General features: G+C 42.6%; 1 protein-coding gene across 1 annotated transcript; it reads right to left on the reverse strand.

The window, feature by feature from the left end:
* Positions 1–9,429: 9,429 nt before the first annotated feature.
* nsfl1c (NSFL1 (p97) cofactor (p47)) lies at positions 9,430–16,751 on the reverse strand. Its single transcript, XM_079225607.1, has 9 exons — positions 16,620–16,751; positions 15,814–15,914; positions 15,551–15,628; positions 12,542–12,707; positions 12,328–12,429; positions 11,923–12,032; positions 11,497–11,634; positions 10,528–10,698; positions 9,430–9,764 (listed from the first exon to the last, which is right to left on the reverse strand). Exons 1-9 carry the CDS (start codon positions 16,719–16,721, stop codon positions 9,602–9,604), a joined length of 1,131 nt encoding a protein of 376 aa, XP_079081733.1. The 5' UTR covers positions 16,722–16,751; the 3' UTR covers positions 9,430–9,601.
* Positions 16,752–17,214: the final 463 nt, after the last annotated feature.

Consider the following 17,214-nt stretch of genomic DNA (forward strand, 5'->3'; position numbering starts at 1 on the left):
ACCTCTATTCAAGGTGTTACGGTACGGGGGCCAGCTCAATTCCCCAATATTCAAACAGCTATAAAAACAGATCCATAGATTTGTATTCATGCCTTTGCATCTCTCAGTTTCAAGAAGAAGTTTGGGAAGATAACTGGAGATGTGATAAATAAGCCAGGTAATCCAATGAATGTGAATTATTCTTATTCCATCACCCCCCCCCCCCCCCCCCGCCCCCCTCGCTCTCTAAACTTAAACTTAAAATATGTGTATTTCTCTCAGACAATGTTTTAGTGTGGTAACCCTAAATCATACGCACACCCACTTATCATCTTTTATTCTACTTGCCTGTTTGATCAAAACATTTTTTTTTTGCCGTATTCAAATCAACAATTCATGAATGTGTTCTGTTCATAAATACCATCTTCCTAATTGATGTTTAACCTTTGGCACTGCACAGATCATATTTTACTTAACTTTGTATTGGCTTGCAAAAAAAGAAAGATGATTTGTCTAAAAATGAGTAAATTTTGCAATTAGTCCACTTTGTGTTTTCCATTTGTCTGATTGCATTAAAGATGTGAACGGGTTATTTGTGGACATGTGTTCTGATTGGACTGTTTAAAATCAGCTTTGTTCAGTAAACTCTTCAGTATGTACAATTCTGTTTTTATCTGAATAGGAAATCCATCACATCCACACCAAGCGCACCACTGTTCTCCACGCCCTTCCTGTGTATCTGTGCGAGGACGTTTCTGGATTATTCATAACCTGCACAGTCAGTCTCCTTAAATCACTACCAGATTCTACTGTGTATTATGTAAACAGTTCATCAAAATACTAATATCTTTTAGGACTTAGCTTTGTTTAGTCTAACCATACAGTTTTCATGTATGGTCTGTGTTCTTTCTCCTCACTACAAAGGAACTGTATTGGCAAGAGATAAGATGTTCAGTTAAACATTTTCCCGTAAATGTTCTATGGCTTGGTTTCAGTCTATCTCACACCACTTAGATTCTCTGGTAATTTGGCTGATTCGTGTGATAAGATATTAGTATTTTGATTAACTGTTTTCATGGATGAACATGGATGTTATGTTTTTCACCTCTTACAATGAGACTCAGGTCTCCCTTGTAAAAGAGGTATTGGTTTTCAATGGGACTTGGTTAAAGAAATATACATTATATGTAATCTGTTCTGTTCCATGTGTTAGTTTGTGATTAATATCTCTTTGTCATTCATTCAGGACGAGTCTGATGAGCCAGAGCTTGATGGTGTTGCAGTGGGCCTCCTTACTGTCATCAGTGACCATGACAAAAGTCCAGTTCACTACCACCCTGTGAGAATCTCTGTCATCATTGAAAGTGATGCCATGGTCAGCCTCCCCAGACGTGGCGATGCCTTTCTGGTAATCTTTGGATTTATCTATGCACTACACCTCAGCTACCCCAAAGCACTGACCAACACTTTTGAATTCACTCAAAAGATTTTTCTTGGTCTAGAAAGTGGTAAACTGTCACCCAGGTTGCAGACCCTCAAGAATGACTTGATGATGTAGAAACTCATCTGAAAGAAGGCTGCAGGGAAAGCATTATAGAAGGCCAGTTCAAAGTTGAAAGTGAAAATGTTCTTAATGTTCGTAATTTCATCCAAATTGCTGCCCTGTTGCCTTATGCCGTGTTCACACCGGACGCGGCACGAATTTGCGGCGCGACCAGGTTACATGCAAAGTCAATCCACAGACGCGCCGCCCCGCGAATAAATCGCCTTTTCGCGGGCCGGCGCGTCTGTGGATTGACTTTGGATGTAACCTGGTCGCGCCGCAAATTCGTGCCGCGTCAGGTGTGAACACGGCATTACTCAGGAATTAGCCAGGAAGCCAAAAGCACACAGTATTTTTTCTTTTATAGCTGTAACGAAAAATAATTTCATTTTGGTATTATTTGTTTTGATTACTCGGATTACAATTCATTTAAGCTCTAATTTGTTCCATGTTATTAGTGCCACTGCACAGCAATATTGAACAGACCAGTGCATATGTCTCTGTTTCTGAGGCCTGACAAGGCGGACGTGGATTACAGCAGGTGATTGTCAGTCTAAGTTTGATAGGGGATGTATAGGCTTTCTGTCAGGAATTGTTACCAGGCAGCAAAGAGGTTTTGTAGGCATCAAATGTTAGAATCATCTAACGTTGCTTAAGTATATTTTTATTTTTTGTTCTATTTATTTTAATTTATAAATGTTTATTATTTATTTTTCTATTTAATTGTAATATTGGAGTGTGCTAAAAGGGAGTGGGCAAGAAAATACGGTTCAATAGCAGATGTTCATGACTTTTAGCTATATTGAGTTTATTAAACTCAATGTACTTAAGGCAATCAATTGCCTCAAAAATGTTCAGTTTCGAGTCACATCTTTTTAAGTAAACAAATTCAAAATGTTTGACTAATGTGTACTTAAAACAATGACAACACAAACTAATAAACATTGAGTTTGGTTAACGTGAAATGGTGTGGTTGTGTAATTATTTTTTTAAGGTCTGTCAACTTATTCCAGTGGTGATTTAAAACTGGAAATTTTAAGTCACAATAACTGAAAACTATTGAGTTTCCTTAACAGAAAACTATAAGTCACATTAACTGAGAATATTTGAGTTGCACTAGTTGAGCACTCTAATTTAACTGTTAACGTTTCGGTTAATAGGCAGACAATTTTCTGCAAGCCTTTATTTTGTAAGTTTCTTTTTATGTTTTATGTCCTTTATTTTCTGTCAAGACCGGAAGTAAATGCAAATCTCATAACTTTACTTATGAATACATGTTAATTGTTCATTATGAATAGAGATAATAAATAGTATAGTAAACTCAAAATCAGACTTTAGCCGATTGAGACGGGATGTATTTATTATTTCTGTGTTTATTAATCTCATACGTCTGTGACTTTTCACATCATTAAAGCTTCAACTACCTGCAGTTATTCAGAGAGACATGCATTCACACAACAAGAGAAGAAGTCTGGTGTTACTTAAAAAAGTTTCAGTTTATTAAAATCACAACTCAAACCTCTACCAGCATTTCTTCTTTAAAGTCACCATCATGTCATACATTTGTGTTCATACAGTCTATATTTAATCAGAGAGGCGGGAACATAGAATTCAATTGTTTGTTTTTGTTTTATTAATTTGTTTGGGATAACCTGATCACCAGGAGAATACCCAACACTATTAGGACTAATTGGAAATAATCACTTAGTTTCCAAAAGCCTAAAGTGAATATTGCTACAACAGGGTAAATCACTTACCACTGTGTAGCTCTGTGTGTTCATTCAATTCAATTCAGTTTGTACAATCTGTACACACAAGACATCCCTGTCCCGGGACCTCACATCGGATCAAATTAAAACCTTTCACAGGTAAAAAAGGGGAGAGACCTTTGTGAGAGCAACCGAGGAGAATCACTCTCCCGGATGGACAGAAGCTATAGACGTCATGTGAACAGAATGAACAACGTAAAAAAAGTTACAGCACATTCGATATAGACAGCCACGATCCATGAAAACGTGAGGCGAGAAAAGGAAAAACTCCCCAAAAATAGAAAAAAAACCTTTCACAGGTAAAAAAGGGGAGAAACCTTTGTGAGAGCAACCGAGGAGAATCACTCTCCCCGACGTAACGGAGTCCTAATCGCGAAGATGCCTCATTCTATTCAAAATGGAGTAGGGGGGTCGAGGGCTCTGGCCTGAGGCGTCGTGTGTTGGCACCGTCTCCGCCTGCCTCTGCGTGTCCCGCATTTTTGTTTTCATTTTTTCTAGTTCAACTTCTCTTGCCTGCATCCTCCTGCCAAAGGGCCCCAGACACCTTTTTTTAAACTTCAGACAGATGTCCTCCAGGAGCGTTTGTTCGTCTGCGTTTGTTCGTTGCTGGTCCAACTCCCCGAGTCCAACGCTCTGGTCCAACTCTCCGAGTTGGGCCAGCAAGCTATTATTCCGGTTCAGCTCGGCCTTAAATTTGTTTTCCAGAATTCTCTGGCTTGTCTCGGTCGCTTGTCTCATGGACAGAATGGTCTTCTTAACGTCCTCTTGGTGCGTTATTTCCAGAGCAGCATTCTTCTTTTTCCAGTGCTCATGTTGGATGCTTATCTGATCGTTTGTGTCATTAAGCTTGGAAAGGAGCTCCTCGTTAATGACGTTGAGATTCACTATCTCCTCCTTTAACTTTTTCTCCTCGCTCTGGTGTTTATCCTTAAGTTCTTCTATCTCCTGTTCCTTCATGTCCTTGTCTTTCGCTGCCATTTCCAGAGACTTGATGTTAGCCTCATTGTTCCGGAGGCGTTCGTCTTTCTCCCTCAACAGCTCTTTTTCTGTCTCTCTGAGTCTCAGAGACAAATCCTCTTTCTCCTGGCAGAGATCGAGGATTGTTTTCTTTGACTCAGAGAGTTTCCTTTGGAGTTCTGACTCCCTCTCTTGTTGCCTGTGAATATGCTTTAATCTTCTTTGGATTATATTTTGAATGCTTTCCAGAACCTTTACTTCTGAATCATCTTCAGAACTCTGACACAAATTAAGCTTTTCAGTCTCAGACTGTCTCCATTCCTCCATGTCGCTGATCTTCTTCATCAGACTTTGCATCTTGTCATTGGCAAGATTCAGAGCAGTTTTCAGACAATGCTCCTGAGGACCAGCAGCCTGGTTTCTCTCGTTGTTTGTTATCTCCATTATATATTCACTAAAAGTACAGTCCGACTGTAGTAATGGAGATTTAAATCCGAATGGTGGAATGTGTCCTCTATTTATAGAGTAATGGAAGGTCAGATTAGTCTTTGATGCCACAGGTCAGATTTGCCTTTGATGAGGGTAACCCCCTAACCCCGCCCCCTAACCCCGCCCCCTAACCCCACTCTTAACCCCGCCCCCTAACCATAACCACGCCCCTAACCCAGGTGATGGGGTCATCAGGGAATGCATTCCATCTCCATGGATACAACCTGGTGCAGTGCACACTCAACTTTGAGCCCACAGTGACTCTCCATACTTTAACTTGATTGAATGAATATATACTTTATTAATCCCCAAGGGGATATTTAGTGTCGCGTAGCAGACATTTACACAGAAAATAAGATTAGATAAGATATAAAAACAACAGGGATGAAAGATATATGCAATAATAATACTAATAGAACAAAGATAAAAATAACAACAACAATAATAATAACTTAGAACAATTATTTAAAGTTTCAAACGTTAACAAAACCTTGGACTTTATTTGGACAAATTGGCATTTTTATTTTTTTCAGTTTAAAAAAAAAAATTCTTCATATAAATTCAAACTATCCCTTAATATACAATTGAAATAAAAAACAAAATTGTATTAAAATGTTCTATTTAGTTTGGCTCAAAATAATGGCAAAGGTCAAATGACCGGGCAGTTTTGGATAAGCAGCGAGCAGGTTACGTGAGGCCGCTGTTTGCAGACCCCTTCTCAGCGGATGTGGAGACTCAGAGCGTCCCGAGTCTGTTGCAAATGGAACTTATTGACTTGCAGAGCAACAGCGATCTAAAAGCTAAATTCAGAGCGGCTTTTCTTGACTATTCATTTTAATAAATGAAAGTACAGGTCCAGGCGTAGTGATGCCTATACTGACGAAAATATGTTATTAATGTAAAAGTAAATAAATAAGTAAACTTTCAAAAATATTGCGCTTTCTGTGTGGCCCTATAGATCACAATACCAGCGGTGGCCCCAAGCCAAATTGAGTTTGAGACCCGTGCTCTTAGATTAAGCAGCAAATGATATGAGCCACTGCCGACCCACATTTTAAATGTTGGCACCTTTTAAAGGTTAACCTTTGGATTTTGTAACATGTGTGTACCTTCACTTCACTACTTGATTTATTTAAAAATAGCAATGTTTTTTTCTATATTTTTCATAAAGTGCGTATTCATATATGTATTGGCACCTTCAGTAACACGTTTGTTTGAACTGTAGTCTGCTGCTGTTATTTGGTGCTATCACATCTTAGCTTGTTTTCATCCTTCCTGTTTGCTAACTCTCCTGTCATTTCAGATCCTCCCAGTCTGACCAGAGCAGCTCTCATTCCCCTCACCTGGTTCTCCACGCCCATCTCACCTGCAGCACATCCCCTCTTCACTTACTGATAGCACTTTGTAGTTTAACTTTCTTGAAGAAATTGTACTTTCTTGATTCTTGTTGTTCTGAGTTTGTACTCATGGTTGAATTGCTCTTATTGTAAGTCGCTTTGGATAAAAGCGTCGGCTAAATTAAATGTAATGTAATGTAATGTCATCAGTCCCTCGCTATTTAAGTCCTCCACTTGCACTTGTTCCCTGCCAGATTGTCTTGTGTGCTACTGCCGAGCGCTCCAGCGTTATTTCTGATTACAAGCTCTTGTATGGCTGTTCTGACCCCAGCGCCTTTTGCATTGTTTCCCTTTATGACTGATCTCCTGGTGTTGACCCTGCCTGAACTTGAGTAAACTGAACTGTCCTGGTCTATCTGGGTGCGGTCGAATAGTCAAAAATGACCTCTTAACGTCTTAAACAACTGTCCTTGCCCTCTGTGGAAAGCGTCACAGGGTCAAGAAAAGATGTGAAGGAGAATTCACGAGTTAGGAAAAGACAACCGCGGTGTTTAGAGAATCCGAGACTCTACTTTTACTACATAATTATGATGCGACGGCAGGAGGATGTTAGTGACGTGGGTCTGCAGGGGTGAAACTACAATGTTCAGGAGATGGACTACAAAAAGAAGATGGCCTTGGTGTATGAGCAGAGGAGGACAACTGCAAGGAGGGAAGAGGGAGACATGAACTCATGTGTATATGACTGTTAATAAACGGCCACTCACACGGTGGAGTTTCCATGTGTGTGAGACCTCCATGTACATGTTTATTTATATAGAATTTAGATCAAATTAGACATGAAACCAACAACCATTGTGTAAATCCCAAAGATTCACCAACCTGAATTTTGCAGGTTACTTAAATGATGGCGGCGTCATAAACACCCCACCAAAAGAGTTTACAACCGATTATTATGATGGATGCATGTGCTTCCATTTCCAGAGTGAGGTGTGATAAAGTCTGAATGATAACAAGGAGCATCTTGTTTCATTGGATTAATGTCCTGCATCTGTCTTTGCAGAGACAAATGTCTGAGTTAATGCAGCTCGAGCTCATTGGTATGGTTATTAAACTGCAGAACCTGACTGCCTGTTTCGGTTTTGTTTGTACACCTGCGCTATATCTCATTTGAGCCATAATGTTCTAATTTACCATCAACAATGACTACAATGCAAAACTCACACCACGATCACCTAGAACGAGGATTTTCTAACAAGATTGTGCTTCTTAGAAACCAGCTTATACTTTGCGTAATCATCAACCACGGACGGAGACAAATCAGTCGTCGGCTGGTGGTAGTATCTCTAGAGTGCGTGGGCCTTCAAGTTATGAATAAAAGTGTTGTATGAGTGCTTAATTATGGGAAGTGCATATAATGTACCACAAAGCAAAGTAAATATATTATCTTGGGTTGTTTGCTGTTTATCTTTAGTGATGCTTGAGCTCGTTCTCTTTCTGTTTCTGTAAACTGAGTGAAGGTTGCTGTTTAGTCGGTGTCCTTGTCCCATGTTTTCTTGTTACATTTGTATTTGATTTTTCTTTTTAGTAAACGTGAATTGAGTTCCAATTGTTCAAATGAATGTGTCTGCGTTGTTTTGTGTCTTTATTCCATTATTATCAGAGTATAATTTGCTTTAGGAAAGAAAAAAGGAAACACTTGTTTGGAGATTAAATGTGCAAATTACCCATTTTTGTGAACAATACTATCAGACTAAAGTAAAAGAAATGTGTGACCTAATGTCCCTTATTATTAATGCAGTATTTCCACACGAAAAAGAAATACAACTACCACAGACAAGTACAACGCCTCCCAAAGTGTAGAACAAGGTACTTCACCTGAGTATTTCATTTTCCTGGGGTGTTATACAGTGTGGGTGTTTTATATTCTATTGTAAATGTAATATGTTTCTATTGCACTGTGTTGATTGTTGTCTAATGTATGCACCACCCGCCAAGAGAAATTCTTCATATGTGTAAAATACCTAGCAAATAAATGGTTCCGATTTGTGTTTGCGTGATGCATGTCAAATCACACCTGAAAGAAAACACTGTTGTGTCACCGGCCAAAACCTTCCCCATCCCATCAGTTTCACAGAGCGGGAAAAAAATAAAACGAAGGGCCATAAATTCTTCTTGCAAAACCATTTCCTCACCAAGTTATCAACACAGAAGAGAAACCGATGCAGGTCGGTGGTCGAAAAGTCAAAACAGTGCGTCCCGCTGTCTTTTCCTCACCACTTTGTCACGGTGGAGTACCAAACTTCTTAAATGTTTTATATATACACCAAGCCTGGTTATTAATGAACATGTTCTCCATGTGTTGGGATGTCATGCATCTGCTGTGAACAGCCTTCTGGAGGTGTCCAAAGTTCACCCTACATTAGTAAAACTCTTGACTGCACACACAAAAAATGGTTTAAAGAAAGAAAAGGTATACAAGACCAAGGAGTCCCGTTGCCTTGCCAGTTGTCTGGTTCCTGTAGTTCATGTACGTGCACTGAATAATAGCGATGACGTTCTGACTGAGATGCTGCCACCAAGAAAACAATGCAGAAAGCTGACAGAAATCCCCCCCGCCTGCAATAAACACACAAGACCATGAGTTCTTTATACATCAACCATAAAATGGATTTATTTCACCAGAGGTTCAAACTTATTTCTGTGTCGCCCCAGGATGCATAGAAGATGTCAGTGTCGTCGCGGGAATTCAACTTCCACTTCTACAAACCAGTGTTTACGATCTAAATGTTCATTTTGCTCAACCATTGGTTTGACTATAAAGCCGTGAGTAACTGCTTGCCATGTCACATAATATCAAAATGCCAACGTCTAACTGGGACAATCCTACAGTCTGTAAAGGGGGGGGGGGGGGGGGGAAGAGGGAGAAAAGGGCAGTTTAAAAAAATAATTCCATCTTCATTTGAACAAAGGGACAGGTGTGGTGATGGAGCTGAAGGAAGGAGCGTAAGGCTACTGGCATCGGTTGGTTGGAAAACACCCTCGTGTTTTGTTACACTAGTACACCTCCGACTCCAGATAGAGTATGTAGAGAGGGATGGAAACGTGCACAAATGCACATTAGCGACGTGTACTTGTACCTTGTTAAGACTAGTATTCTGGTTCTGGTTTGTGCCATTGAGACGGACAAACAGTCTGCCGCTGCGAGGGTCTGGTGAGGCCCCAGCACGTGATGGTAAACATAGCTGAAGGGGCCAAATTAAGGTTAATAGAAGAGGGAAAAGTGGGGAGCGTGTTAAAAGGAGGAAGAAGAAAAAAAAAAAAAAAAAAAAAAAAAAAAAAAAAAGCACTGGTTTAGTGAACATTTCTGGGGAGCAGTTGCACTTTAGAAAAAATAAAAACAATCAGAAATTAGAAGTCCAAACAAGTCTGTGTTTTCTCCTCCCTCAGAAGGGGCAGCAGGTTTCACAGGGCTGCAGTTGCTCAGCCACACCACCAGGGGGGAGGGGGGGGAGGGGTTGCCCGCCTCAATTTAGCCGCTGCACGATGACGGCGTTGAGGAGGTTGGCCTGCTCCAGCGTCTGGCTCTCGTCCGTCAGCTCCTTGTTGGGGAAGGTGGTCATGAGAACAAACTCCCTGGCGCCCGTGGCGGGCCGGGCGGCCACCACGAACTGACGCACGTCAGACACCCTGGAGGGGGGGGGGGGGCATAAAAAAAAAGGAAATGGGGTTTCAATGCAATGAATAAAATGTTTTTATAGTCGGCTTCTGACAATTATGTAAATAAGAAAATGGACGTTAAAAAGGTTATTGTGCCGTATTTTGTTTCGCAATTTTTAGTTTTCCCCTCCTGTGTCATACATCCAGCGCACCCCTTCTCCTTCACTTTCGCCCCACATGACCTTTCCCCCCCGGTGTTTACCATCCACTCTACAACCAACGTGTTTATAGTTAAATTGTTCACTGGAGCGCAAAGTTCTTCTTCGATCGAGCCTCTTGAGTTCGCTCTCAAAGTGCATCAGAAACTCTTCTTTTAAAATGTGCGATGGTTCCAAGGTCCGGGAGTGATCGCGTTATATAATCGTGATCTCAATATAGACGAAAATAACCGTTATTAATATTTTTTGCCATCCTCGCAAAGTGCAGGTCACACTGAAGCTAAATATATATGCTTCGTACTTGACTTTAAAGTTTGAAGCACCTTTATTGACTGCAACTGAGGGTCAAACCACGATAACTGACTTCTTGTTGTTTTAGAAATGTCATGTTCAATTGCTCTGCATTTGCAATCAAGTTTTTCTACTTTTGTTTTTAACATTTTCAGAACTTTGGGTTCAATAACTGGGAAACACGTCGGTCTGTTGTACAGAACTGCAGAAACAGAGACAACCGTGGCGGTCTAAACCAGGTTGTGTGTGCGCTACTTGGAGTGGAGAAGAGCTTTCATCATCACCTGTGGGTGTAGTTGAACCTTTGGACCAGCCTGCCGCCGTCGGCCAGTCGGATCTGAATGTTGGTGACGGGCTGGGAGGAGTCGAGGTTCACCGAGGAGCTCGCCTGGGACTCTAGGGCCTGCTGTTCCTGCTGAGAGTCGATCGCAGCGGAAATCAACTCTGGGGTGGCACTAGAGGATGAGGAGGAAGATGAGAATTCACTGACTTGATGAGACTTGAGTACGACCGCGGGTTGACAGTTAGCGAAGGTTTGGGTTGAGCAAAAAATAGTTTTGATAAAATGACCATCGGACCGCCATCACAAGGCAATTTGTCAAAACCAAAACCGGGCCGTTTTACCCTTCTATTTGTAAATTCACATTTGATAGGATGTTACAGCACTTTGATAAAGAACAAGAGGCGAGCTAAGACTGATTTTGTTTGCAATTACTATTAATATGAAGATATTACATTTTTCTAACTGAGGAAAACTAAGAGAAACAGCCGTTTGTGACAAAAAAAACATTCTGAGTTTGACACGATTAATTTGGCTTCAGAAGTCTGTCAGCCTTTAAATGATCAATTATTTACACAACATATTTGTTAACATTATGTATACATATATTTTTTCCAGTTTTCTGACATCATTTAAACAACACTTGGTAATCTAGTTTAAAAAAAAGGGCTATGTAAATCCATCCTCTCAGTAAATTTAACACTTAATCCTTCAATTTATCTGGAAAAGAAATAACCGTAGAATTGTCAGATATGCGTCTACCGTACACTGCACATGATTTTGTAGAATGGCATATCACTGACAGAAAATGGATGGACGGATTATCTAAATGGAAAATTATTTATTAATTTCACTGTTATTTAAATTTGCTCCAACAGTGTCACATGATTAATTTATCTGGAAGCCCAGAAACAAAGCAAATACCCAGTCTGAAGATGATGTTCTTTGATCGGACACTCCTCATTGGTCTCACCTTCCCAACTTCTGTCCTTCGCCGCCGAAGGCCTTGAACACCATCCGGGGTTTGGAGAAGTCCTCGTCCCTGTGGTCCTCCATGTCTAGGTTGACCTGGCCCCCTCGAGACCGCTGCCTCAGCTCCAGGGGAATCTCCCTGCAGGGTGAACACAGGGGATTTTGCAACGCCTGTACACGTATTTAGCACGGTTGGGGTTCGGGGGGTTACTTTAAAAATAGATTCTATCCACTGACTAACTAACGGACATACAGTTCACCTTTAAAAAAAAACCTGAATTATGCAACTACATTCCTTATATTGCGTTTCTCCCCGAGCCTGGTATTTACATATAAACATTAAGGACAAAGCGTTTCCTCATGCATCTATAATCCATCTCTATATAATGCAGAATAATTTAACATTATAATATTAACATATTCTCACCCCCTTCTGATTGCCTCAAGGAAGTTGGAATTTCCAGGATCGCTGTAGTTTCTGAGCTCACCGTTATCCAGACTGAAACCTGTCTTCCACAGCTTCAGCACCACGTGGACCTAAAAAACACACACTTATGTGACATATGTCATACTTTATTATGGAAGTCCGTTCCCTGGAACTAAAGATGATAAAAACTGAATGAATGTATTTTTTAATTTTGTATGTGTGCTCGCTGACACTTCATATGGCTTGCAGGAAGAAGCCAGAGCGTCACACTTGCTTACTGCCATCGACACTTCCTGTACATGTCGAACCAATGCCTGCTCGCGACGAGACACGTCACACTCGTGACTGTATGTGTTCAATGATGAAAGAGACATAAAAAGAGGGCTCTTCAGGATCTGTACTCACATCCTGCTGGCTTTTGGACCCGTGCCTCTCTCCAGCTCCAGCCACATAGGCCGACTCCTCCTCGGGAGCAGCGCCTAGCCTGTAGCCTCCGCCAATGAAGGCCTTAGCGATGACGAGGAGACATAGAAGACAAATTACAAAAATAAGTTTCAGCCGCTCCGGCTGTTTGAGCAATAACAAACTGCTGTATCAAACACCACGGACTCTGCTTTACCCTGGCTTTGCTGGACTCTCCTGGGCCTCTCCCGGGCCGGTCCAGAGGCACAGCCCCGTGTTCCCTCGCCCCCTTGAACAAATCCTCCACAACTTCGTTGGAGCTCTTCTTCTTCGGAGGCCCGACGATCTGCTGCCCGCTGCGCTCCGATCCCCCCGCGAAAAACCTGACAGGGTGGGAATTAAGATGGTGAGGAAGTCATCCGCAATTAAAAAAAAAGAAGAGAAAACAACAAACCATAAAAAAAGGTGCAACAATCTAAACACAAAGTAACAACAACAATTCCCCCGTGAGAGACGCATCTTAAAAAAAAACTCTATGGTGTGATGTATCCATATATACACCGGTGCGAGAAAAGACGTGTCATCAACGGTCGTCAGCTTACGGTCTTGGTAAATGTCACAACAGTAGTCCGATTCTGGATTTTTGTTCATACATTTCTGGCGGATTTTCCCAAAGGTCACTGATGCTCAACATCAGATGGACGCTTCTTAACAGTGAAGAACCATCAAGTATTTTGCCGTGTTAAGGTCGCAATTGCTGGGAGTGACAAATGTTTTCACTCCCACAGCTTGTGATTATCTGGCGGCCTGTGAGGTCAGTGCCTGTGACCATCTAGCTGCGTGCGTCGGCTTTGCGGCGTGTGTGACGCCCTCTCAAATGTATACATTGGGGCCGTGGCATCCATGAGGAAACTACGTGGGTCATCTTGGACTGCTTGTGTTGTCTCCAACCAGTTTCTGATGCTGGTAGAGATGATTGATAACAAATAAAACACAAAGGAAGGTGGTGGAAAAAAAGGCTCAGAAATCTTCTCCTTTTCAGCAAAACCCATTTTGCAGAGGCATCTCCAGTAACGAACCCTCTGCTGGGACCACCCCTTTCTATTACACTGCATGAAACAACGTTGACACAGAAAGTGCAGAGTGGTCTCGTATATGAAAAAGAAACGAGGCCGAGCTTCCCACGATCGCTCTGCGTCACAAAGTGAATGAAGGATGACGACAGAGACTGTGGGGAATGTAATTAACGCACATGACGTATCATCCATCCATCTAGTGTCCCAATAGTGAACCTCAAATCTAATAAACCTGCGGCAAGAGTCATTTTAACGCCCTCCATTAACCCATAAACATTGTTCCAAGTACACACAGATTTGTCAAGATTTCCGTCGTCGTTTCATTGTGCCCGATGTAAAATATGTAGGCTGAACTCGTTAACTAGGAGTGCATTGAATAGTTATGAGCTTTAATCATAATACTGACTGCATGCAATAGACCACCTTCTCGAAGGGATAAAGTAAACAAGTAAATATTAAAGTTTCTCGCAAATATTTTGCAGTGCCAAGGGCACTGCAAAACGGTACTGTGGGAAATGTAAATAATGCATGAAATTATAGTTGACTCTAGATAACACATGTACTATTCTTCACTTCAGCTTGCCTACTGATTGCAATGAAAAAGAGAAGGACATTAGCAACCAACACATTCTCCTTAACAACCACTGCACTGCCCCGGCAGCAGAATCTGTCAACGCTGCAGAAAAGCACGGCCGACCGGCTCACAGTGAATGAAGCTGAGACTCAAAATAGTTTGGTGCATTCTGGAATCACCCCTGTGCAGAGTGACTGTTCTAACATCCAACAGCGCAGACGAACGGAGCATGTCTGAGCCGGGGTGAGGATGAGATGGTGTGGTCAGAACAACCTGGAGCTGAACAAGCTCCAAACTGTGGAGATGACAGTGGACTTCAGGAGGAGCCCCCCAGAACACCCCCCCCCCCCCCCTCACCATACACAACAGCGCTGTGTCTGCGGTGGAGACCTTCAGGTTTCTGGGATCCACAATCTGCCGGGACCTGAAGGCCTCCAACATCAACACCATCTGGAAAAAGGCCCAGCAGAGGTTGTACTTCCTGCGCCAGTTCAAGAAGTACAACCTGCCTCAGGAGCTGTTGATCCTGTTTTACTCCGTCCGTACTCTGTCCATCATCCAGTCTGTCCTCTGCTCTTCCATCACTGTGTGGTTTGGCTCGACCACCAAACAGGACAGAGTCAGACTACAGCAGATAGTCAGGTCTGCAGAGAGAACTACTGGTTCCAGCCTGCCCTCCATCCTGGACTTGTACACCTCCAGAGTCTGGAAACGGGCTGGAAAGATCACTGCAGACCCTCACACCCCTCACACAAGCTGTTCCAACTCCTCCCTCTGGTAGGCGCTACAGAGCCCTGTACGCCAAAACCACCAGACACAGGAACAGCTTCTTCCCACTGGCCGTCACTCTGATGAACAGTTAACCAGACTCTTCCATCTGCACTACTTACTTACTTAAGTAATAGTACGTACTTACTTACTCTGACTACTGTTGTCTTTGTCTGTTTTATATTTATCTTGTTTATTGTATATGTATATAAGTACGAAGAGCTAAGTGAAACCGGAGTCAAATTCCATGTATGTGTAACAATTGTGGGCATTTATTTCATACTTTTTACTCCCCGATTTGAACGTCTTCCAGGATCTTTTCCTCACAAGATGAGGTCATTTCAAATAATCTATCGACTTGTTTTTGTTAAAATAGCTTCAATGACGAATTGAAACGTTTGATGAATAAATAAATCAATGTCCTCTGATTCCATGTGTTTCTATGTTCCATCTTTAATCCTTAACGTTGTTGTGGAAATGTAACATGCCAGGCTGGACACCAATGTGCCGTCCTCTTTGTTTACGTCTACATGCTTCCACTGGTAACCGCATGTTTTAAATGTAAAATTGCAATGAATTATGGGCAATTCCCTTTAGCAAAGTCTGCATCGAATGCTGATTTACGGAAAGGGTTCATAAAGGGCTCAGAATGTCTGCAAGAGAGCCCTCAGACACTCGACGATTAGACAGCGGGACAGACATAAACAAAGTCTGTGAGTGTGGAGATTGAGATTGGGCCATGAGCTTGACTTATTCCTTCATGTGGCACTGCAAAAAGCGAGCAACACACACACAGAATTTAACTCACCTTTGGCCTTCCTCCTCGTCACTATCATCCTCTGCCTCATGCATCATATCTCTGAAGGAGGTCACTCTGGGCTGAGCGCTGATGATATAGAAAGAAAAGAAAAATGTTTGTGGGTTACCAAACAATGACTCTTTGGCCCGGGCTGTTTTTGCTAAACTCGACTGAACATTGCACAGCCGCTTTATGTGTGCCAATAACCTTATATCAGACTGAAGAATAGTAATAACACATTTTTTAAACCAGTGGCAGGCTGTAAACCTTACCTTGGCCCAGCGGACCGGGACACCGATGAGCTTAACTCAGGCTGAGGGAGAGTCACTATGTCGTCATCAGCTCCATCCTCGAAGAAACTGGCAAGTGCGAGCTAGGAGGGAGGAGGCGAAAACATCAATGTCACGTGTTACTGATGACCCTTTTCGACAACACCTCAGTCGAGAGCCAGATAGCTCAACGTCATGTGTGGTCAATGTGTCTTTTCGTATGAAATCCCTCTTTGCACCAAAGTATCCGGGCCGATATGTGTTTAGCCTCTGTCTCTGCTGTAACAGTGATGAGTCGAGTGAGAACCCCCATTAATCAGTTTCACTTTTATATTTATATTTGACTCTACACACAAAATAAAAGCGTCTGTGCGTTCAGCTTCCTAAACACAGTCACGTGCCTCAGCGCGGAGCAGCTCCAGAAGCTAACCGGGGATCTTGACACGGTTGTAATTACAACGTTACGTGGGTGCAGGCTAACGCTAGCTAGCACTGGACTCAATGCACTCACTGCAGACTCGCGCTAGCCGAAAACTTAATGGCAACCTGCTCCGTAACGAGACACCACCAAAGGGGCCTTTGGGTGCTCGTGGCCGCGGCCGCCACATAACTGTACGACACCCTTGTCGTTCGGTGACAAAGCGCTCGGGCCATTGTCAAAGGGTGACTTGCACAAATTACCGGCAACAGAGGCTAATGTTAGCCGGGAAGCTATTCGTCTGACACAAGCCGTGTCACCGCTGTTTTCTTCGGGGTTTCCCGTCGCGCGGGCCGCGGCGTAACTACGGGAAACCGCAGAAGAGACGTACCTGCAGATTCCAGCCGGCGGACTCCAGGAAAAACCGGGCCCTCTCCTCGTCCACGTCGGTAACGGCGACGAACTCCCTCACAGACTCCTCTTGGCTCGCCATTTTGATTTGCTCCTGCAGCGACTCGTCCGCCTCCACCAAGGGAAACAAGCAGCTGACGATGGTTCCTGTCTGGATCCGGACCCACGGACTGCAACGACACACTTCTTTGGAATGAAATAAACAGGCGAACTACCAGATTAAAAAGACTATATTTTGTTAAGATTATGCCGGGCCATATTTAGCCTAATCTCAATGTCCTACGGTCAGTTTCCTTTTTTTAAACCAAACTTTCACACGGTTTGGTCCGCGCTGCGGCGCTAACATGGCTATGACCAGTAGATGGCAGTGTAGCCACAGGTTAAAACAAAACCTTAGTAACTCACAGACTCCACGGTTCGGAACAAAGGTCTGAAGTATTGACCTAAGACCAGAGGAAGACTTGCCAGGGTGTCTGGATTTTTCCTAGAACTTTGAATACAGCAATTACATCTTAATCTGCATCTTATCACACTTCTCAACTCCCATCTCGAGTTGGTCTTCTTGTGCAAGACTT

The sequence above is a fragment of the Taurulus bubalis genome (assembly GCF_910589615.1).
Source record: "Taurulus bubalis genome assembly, chromosome: 11".
In the NCBI taxonomy this organism is placed as follows: domain Eukaryota; kingdom Metazoa; phylum Chordata; class Actinopteri; order Perciformes; family Cottidae; genus Taurulus; species Taurulus bubalis.